General features: G+C 39.3%; 1 protein-coding gene across 1 annotated transcript; it reads left to right on the top strand.

Annotated features, from left to right (window-relative positions):
• Nucleotides 1-500: 500 nt before the first annotated feature.
• LOC107749956 (heme-binding protein 1) lies at nt 501-5,402 on the top strand. Its single transcript, XM_016565196.1, has 4 exons — nt 501-612; nt 1,642-1,780; nt 3,311-3,491; nt 4,928-5,402. The coding sequence occupies exons 1-4, from the start codon at nt 535-537 to the stop codon at nt 5,103-5,105; spliced, it is 576 nt and encodes a 191-aa protein (XP_016420682.1). The 5' UTR covers nt 501-534; the 3' UTR covers nt 5,106-5,402.
• Nucleotides 5,403-7,907: the final 2,505 nt, after the last annotated feature.

The raw sequence follows: 7,907 nt of genomic DNA, 5'->3' as shown, positions 1-7,907 counted from the left end.
GTGTGTGTGTGTGTGTGTGAGTGTGTGCATGTTTATGTGGTTTATGAGGACACAAATTTGTATAATAACATGGGTATGACATAGGTATTACAACGAGAAGGTGATTTATGAGGACATTTTGAGTGTCCCCGTAATTCAAAAGGCTTATAAATAATTCAGAATGAGTTTTTTTGAAAATAAATAAATGCAGAAAGTTTCCTGTGAGGGGTAGGTTTAGGGGCAGGGTTGGTGTAGGGCAATAGAATATACGGTCTGTACAGTATAAAAACCATTACGCCTATGGAGAGTCCCCATAAACCATAAAAACAAACCTGTGTGTGTGTGTGTGTTAGTCTGACTGATTGTGGCGTGTTTTGTCCTCAGGCTTGAGCTCGAGATGCTGCATCTCTTCTCTGTGAGTCTCTGCGCTCTTGACTCTATAAGCGCAGTGATCCAGGCTTTTCTGTGATGACAGATGAAGCAGGAGGGAGGAGACGCGCAGCTCACACACACACACACACCTGACGGAGGCTTGATTCTTCAGCTGTGTTCAGCATGTTTGTCATGATCAAAAACTGGCTGCTTGGAGCCACCGAAGAGAGCGAATATAAACTGCTGAGCACCGAGTGCAAGGTAACACACACACACACACACTGTAATAACTCTCTGATTGATTGAAGTGATAGTTACTGATAGTTCAGCTCACATCACTCTCTGCACCATCACTAACTAATTATCTGCATGTTAACTTGTGCTTGTGTTTCCTTCGTATGAATCTGAGATTACGTTTGGCTCTTTTTCATCACAAAATCAAAAAAAAGAATTGAGAAATGAAGAATCAAGCCTATTTTTGGAGCTTTATGAGTTTTACATATTTGCATTCTGACGTAATGTGCACAACAATTAAACACATGGTCACAACTGTCATGTAAAAGAAGTAGTAAGTTAAAAGTACAATTGTAAGTATAACATGGTATTAGTATATTGAATTAATGTAGCAAAAATGTTAAACATCTTTGTGTCTGGAGGTGATTGAGATCTTTACACGACAGTAGTGTTACGGTGGTGACAGTTCGAGGTGAATGTCTGTAAAATAATGCAGAAAACCTTCACAGTCGTGAGATCTGAGCCGTTAAAACACTCTTAATTACAGCTGACACACAATACACACACACACACGTTACGCACGGTCAAATATGAATAATTAAACACATGAGCTAATATTAGCTGAGCAGCATTAATTACAGAGTCCAACTGACACCTAGACAGACAATAATTACCACTCACACACACAGTGATTCTGTGTGTGTGTGTGTGTGTGGCTGAAGGCGTTTATTCTGCTGAAATGAACTGACTCACTGCTGACTGTCTGTCCCTCTCTGTGTCTCTCTCTATCTCTGTCTGTCTCTCTCTCTCTGTCTCTATCTCTGTCTGTCTCTCTCTCTCTCTCTCTCTCTCTATCAATTCAATTCAAAATTGCTTTATCTCTATCTCTGTCTGTCTCTCTCTCTCTCTCTGTCTGTCTGTCTCTCTCTCTCTCTCTCTCTATCAATTAAATTCAAAATTGTTTTATCTCTATCTCTGTCTGTCTCTCTCTCTCTGTCTGTCTCTTTCTTTCTGTCTGTCTGTCTGTCTCTCTCTCTCTGTCTGTCTGTCTCTCAGGATGGGGTGAGTTATGAGGTGCGCCGCTATGATGCGTGTAAGCACGTGTGTGTGAGTCTGGAGGGGCGGAACTTTGATCAGGTGTCAGGTGATCTTCAGCGGAAGCTTCTCGCCTACATGAGCGGTGACAACGAACAAGGTGAGCCAATCAGAGCCCTGCTAAAAGACTCGCAGCCAATCTGAACTCTGCAAACAGACACACAGCCAATCAGCTGCAAACAGACTCGCAGCCAATCAGAGCACTGCAAACTACATAGAGGTTGACCAATGTATCGGTTTTGGCGATTAATCGGCACCGATAGTTAATTGGCGGAACTATCGGTTATCGGCAAAAACCCATGGCAATAGTTTTCTGGGTTGCGTTTGTTGCTGGAGCGGCTGAAAAGTGTCTGCAGTCATTATACAGAACAAGAGCGAGAGCGGCCTCTAGAGGCATATCACTGACAGCACCTGCTGTTTGTTTTGACACCTGATTCTTTCCACTTAATTTGCGGACTAGATGCTGCATTAGTGGAGAAAGAACAGCACTATGTTTGCTATCAAGGTTGAGAGGATATGAACATTAGCAGCACCTCAAGCAGTTAAAACAATGTGACCAAAAAAGTCCAGCTCAAATGTTTATTGTCACGATTGTTACCATCTATTTGCATTCGTTTATATCCATCTGGTCACATTAACGCATTTGTTAGCCTGTGAAGTTGCATATTTAAAGCGGTGACGTGAAAAAGCAAACTGATGTGTTCATTCAGCCGACAAAAAACAATTGTCCCTTGTTAGAGTGTTAATTTCAACATTTACTGATATATTTTTACATTTGAAAGTTGCTTTTGTTAACATTAATGAACTAACTTTAATGATATATATATATACTGAACAAAATTATAAACGCAACACTTTTGTATTTGTATCGCTCTTGGTGTGAACGGGGCTTAAGGCACACCTGTGCAATAATCATGTTGTCTAATCAGCATCTTGATATGCCTCACCTGTGAGGTGGATGGATTATCTTGGCAAAGGAGAAGTGCTCACTAACACAGATTTAGACAGATTTGTGAACAATATTTGAGAGAAATAGGCCTTTTGTGTACATAGGAAAAGTCTTAGATCTTTGAGTTCAGCTCATGAAAAATGGGGGCAAAAACAAAAGTGTTGCGTTTATAATTTTGTTCAGTGTATATATAATTAATATTTTTTTATTCATTTACAAAATATGTCCTTAAAAAAAATAAAAAATAATAGTAGAGCACTATTTTAGTTTCCATTCAGTAGGCCTTTTCCATCGGTTGATTAATCGGTATCGACCAGTGTGGTCCAACCTAGTTATCGGTATCTGTAAAATCCAATATCGGTCAACCTCTACTGCAAACAGATTCACAGCCAATTAGAACACTGCAAACAGAAAAGCAGCCAATCAGAGCACTGCAAACAGACAACCAGAGAGTGCCAGTATAAAAGCTGAGACTTTGTAATTTGTTACTTTTGATATGTAACAAAGATTATTATGATTGCTGGGTGGACCCTAACCTACAAATAAAGTTCGTGCATCAACAGAATGTGATGTTAACAAAACATTCTTAGAACGTATCTTGTTTACTGTGTTCATCAGCCGTATTCCTGCTAGAAGTGTTTGAATGATCTGTGTTTTGTGTTGTTATCTGTGTTTGCGCAGGTGAGGTGATGAACACGCCCGTCCCCATCATCTTCACCGTGTTTCCGCGTGACGACGGCTCGTTAAACCGCCGCCTGGTCGCCGCTCTGCGCATCCCATCATCCTTCCAGATCGCCCCCCCCACCCCGACCGACTCATCCATTCGCATCGAGGAGCGGCCCGGCATGACCGTATACGTCCTGTACGTCAACGCACAGTAAAGCCCCGCTCACACCAAGAGCGATAACTATAAAGATAACTATAAAGCCAATCAGAACACTGCAGACAGACATGCAGCCAATCACAGCCAATCAGAGCGCTGCAAACAGATACACAGCCAACCAGAGCGCTGCAAACAGATACACAGCCAATCAGAGCACCGAAAACAGACAGATAATTATAAAGATAAGTATATTAGCATCCACACCAGTGGACGATATCGTCTGTTTATTCTAAGCATACGCTCGTCTGCTGCTTTAAATTTTCTTGAGCTCTTTACAGCAGGATGGATTCTGATTGACTGTCAATGTTTGTATCGTTCATCAGCTGGGAAAAAAAAATCGTTCTGAAAGTGATTCCAACGATATCGTTTCTCTGTGCCTAAACGTTCATGCAAGACATAACAGATTATGTTTGTGTGAATCTCGCCAAGACATATTTCACAATAATGTACTTTATAGGGAGATTTGTCTTATGTACGCGCTTTGCAAATATCAGTCAGCGCGATTGTTTTGTTTTCATCAGCATGGGTTTGAAAACATACTCCTCTCAGAAAATGTACAAATAAAGATAATTTTAGATGGTTAATTACTATTTGGAGCATTTGGATCACTAGAAGAGGGCTTAATGAACTTGTTTTTGTGAAAACCTCAAATTCGACAAAAACTGACATTTTTCACTTCTTTTGCCAGTAAGTCAAAATTAGACCGTGCGCATTCACACTCATTTAGCCAGCACGGCTCACATATCTTTATCGTTATCTTTATAGTTATTGTCATTGGTGTGAACGGGCCTTAAAGGGATAGTCCGCCCAAAAAATTAAAGTTCTGTCATTAATTACTCACCCTCATGTCGTTCCACACCCGTAAGACCTCCGTTCATCTTCAGAACACACATTAAGATATTTTGATGAAATCCGAGAGCTCTCTGACCCTCCCCTAGACAGCAATATAACTGAAATGTTCCCAGGTCCAGAAACGTAACAACGCTGATTACATTGATTACGCTCTGGAGAAAGCGTGCATATACATCGTGGTACTCTCCAAAATGGCGGAAGACAGTAACTCGGGGGAGAAGAATTGTTGAATAAAGTCGTTATTTTTGTTTTCTTAGCGCTCAAAAAGTATTCTCGTAGCTTCGCAAAACTGAAGTTGAGCCACTGATGTCACGTGGACTGTTTTACGTTTCTGGGTCTGAGAACATTACAGTTGCGTTGCTGTCTATGGAGGGTCAGAGAGCTCTTGGATTTCATCAAAAATATCTTAATTTGTGTTCTGAAGATGAACGAAGGTCTTATGGGTTTGGAACGACATGAGCGTGAGTAGTTAATGACAGAACTTTCATTTCTGGGTGAACTATCCCTTTAACTCCTCCTCTCTAGCAGCGAGGGCACTGAGTGACGTCTGTCTCCCCCTGCAGGCGGTTCGGTGGTTTCGCGGGCGAGAGCGAGTTTCGCGCAGAAGCGTTGCGACTGATGTGTACGCTGGGAGACTCCGCCCCCTTCCATCGCAAACAGTACCTCTGCTGCATCTACGACCCTCCGATCAAACCGTACGGCCGGCGTAACGAGGTGTGGTTCCTGCAGGACGAGCCCTGAGACACGGATCGTAGCGGAGTGTGTGGATAAAATTACCCATAATCCCTTTGTGACGTGTTGAGTTCTGGTAGAGTGCAGAGGAACGCAGCGGTTTGTGTGTTTAAGGCTTCCACTTATTTCAGCTGTACACAAACAGCCGCTTGACATTGTAAACTGGTGTTTGTTATCATGTTATTTTAGTACACACTGGTTTATGGCGCAGACAGTTTTAGCATTTACTGCACTTTGTTGTTCTTCTCGTTATATTCCTGTAGCAGCTAATGAATCTGAAGTCTCACTCTCCATCTCGATGTACATTACCAGTCACAAGTTTTTGAACAGTAAGATTTTTAATGTTTTTAAAGAAGTCTCTTCTGCTCACCAAGCCTGCTTTTATTTGATCCAGAGTACAGCAAAAACAGTAATATTGTGAAATATTTACTATTTAAAATAACTGTTTTCTATGTGAATATCTGTTAAACTGTAATTTATTTATGTGATCAAAGCTGTGACTGGTAGTGTATCATCTACTGTATCTCTCTCTCTCTTTTTCTAATGCAAACACCTGGTCAGAGTCCCACAGCCCCTCATGTTGATCTGCGGTAGATGATGGTGAAGGTCATGACTAACCCGTCTGACCGCCGAGAAACACCAGCTGTGGATTCTGACTGATTAAAGATTGGTTTTCCTGCACTGTGGGAAAAAAAAAATCTGTACAATTTACGGTAAAAAACCAGCAGCTGTGGTTGCTAGATTTTTACCGTAAAAAAAATGGTATGTATGCAAATTGTATAATATCCAAGGTACACATGTCTAGTAATTGTGCAATCAATTCTCATATTGTATTTTCAATAAGTTTTGGAATATTTGTCCTCTCCCCAAATTTGTCACTACCGAAACACAGTAATAATAATTTAATTACAAGCGTTATATTGACCTACTAAGATTTTGCTTACATCTAGATTGTAAATATATTTATTTGCTATGTTATTACAATTTTTCAAAGGTAAATCAATAACAATTACATTTTTAACAATATTTCAAGTGTAATTTATGAGATTTTTACAAAGATTTCTTTGAAATCAGTATGATCGACTTTATGCCTTTTACAAAGTTAAGGGTTCATTAGTTTGAATATGCATTGAACCAAAAGCTATCATAACATCTTGATAATTCAGCATGCTTTATTTTTGACAAAACATCCCATGTTTCGGTAATGACAGTAATGCTTTGGTAGTGACCACATCACTTTAACTTGCATACTAAAACACTACTAAAACGTACTAAAACACAAACAAAAATTGCAATAACTGTACTAAAATTTACAGTTAATTAACTTAAAATTGTGTTTATTTCCCCCAAATATGAGGATTATGTGTTCCCTTTTGTCACTACCGAAACAATGGTGACATGTTTCAGTCGTGACTGTTTCAGTCGTGACAATTCAATGGGATAACTCCCACAAAAACAAAGACGTCACTACCGAAACGCCACCAAATGTTTCAGTAGTGACAATTTTAGATACTTTTGAACCTAGCTCAAAGATGCTGATCAGCACATGGTTAGCTAGCACAGATTTCTTTGTAAAAGGCATAAAGTCGATCATACTGATTTCAAAGTTAAGGGTTCATTAGTTTGAATATGCATTGAACCAAACGCTATCATAACAGCTTGATAATTCAGTATGCTTTATTTTTGACAAAACATCCCATGTTTCGGTAATGACAGTAATGCTTTGGTAGCGACCACATCACTTTAACATGCATACTAAAACACTACTAAAACGTACTAATACACACAAACAAATTGCAATAACTGTACTCAAATTTAAAACGTAAAATGTTGTTTATTTCCCCCAAATATGAGGATTATGTGTTCCCTTTTGTCACTTTTGAAACAATGGTGACATGTTTCAGTCGTGACTGTTTTTTTTGGGAGTTATCCCATTGAATTGTCACTACCGAAACAAAGACGTCACTACCGAAACGCCACGAAATGTTTCAGTAGTGACAATTTTAGATACTTTTGAACCTAGCTCAAAGATGCTAATCGGCACATGGTTAGCTAGCACAGTTCTGAACAGTGGTACACATATAAAAACTAAACGTTACGGGATAACTCCCAAAAACGTGTGCAGAAAAAAGGTGTTCGGTAGTGACGTTCCTTAAAGTTACACACGAGTTTTTATGCTTTTGAACACATTTACCTCAAAATGATGGGACCTATCTACTCACACCTTGTAGCTACTATATAATATATTATATATATAATATTTCCTGATCATAAATTTAGGGGTGTGGTTAAAATCAGTCTTGGCCAATGGACTAAAACATACACTGTTTCGGTAGTGTCATGGAAAATGTGGGACACATTTTTTTACATAAAGTTTCATAATTTACAAAGAAAATATAACAATTCTTGGACACTTTTTAAAAGAATAAAAAATAAAAGAATTAAAAAAAAAAAAATTATTTCAATATTTTCATAAGTTGAAATGTATAGGTTAGGGTTCCGGACAGCCACCTCCCAATTGAAAGTTAAATTATTTAATAATATTATATTCATTGTGTCATAGATTAGTGAAACGTGCTCATTTAATCAAATTTTTTTTATCTATCAACACCTTAGCAACCACCCCGGATACCCTAGCGACCGCATAGAAACACCCTAGCAACCGCCCCGGGTACCCTAGCAACCACCCCGAGTACCCAAGGAACCATATAGCAACACACTAGCAACTAGGCAATTGTTTTATCTATCTATCTATCTATCTATCAAATGTAACGCAGGGAATTCTAGGAACGTCAATCTTACGCAGTTTTT

This window comes from Sinocyclocheilus rhinocerous, unplaced genomic scaffold, assembly GCF_001515625.1.
Source record: "Sinocyclocheilus rhinocerous isolate Xijiao unplaced genomic scaffold, SAMN03320098_v1.1 scaffold4740, whole genome shotgun sequence".
In the NCBI taxonomy this organism is placed as follows: Eukaryota; Metazoa; Chordata; class Actinopteri; order Cypriniformes; family Cyprinidae; genus Sinocyclocheilus; species Sinocyclocheilus rhinocerous.
This window is presented reverse-complemented; position numbering and strand designations above follow the sequence as displayed.

Excerpts from the sequence above, each read along its gene's own strand:
- LOC107749956 (XM_016565196.1), top strand. The coding sequence starts at position 535 with ATGTTTGTCATGATCAAAAACTGGCTGCTTGGAGCCACCGAAGAGAGC. Across the intron at positions 1,781-3,310 it reads GAGCGGTGACAACGAACAAG|GTGAGGTGATGAACACGCCC; the intron begins GTGAGCCAATCA and ends GTGTTTGCGCAG. Across the intron at positions 3,492-4,927 it reads GGCATGACCGTATACGTCCT|GCGGTTCGGTGGTTTCGCGG; the intron begins GTACGTCAACGC and ends CTCCCCCTGCAG.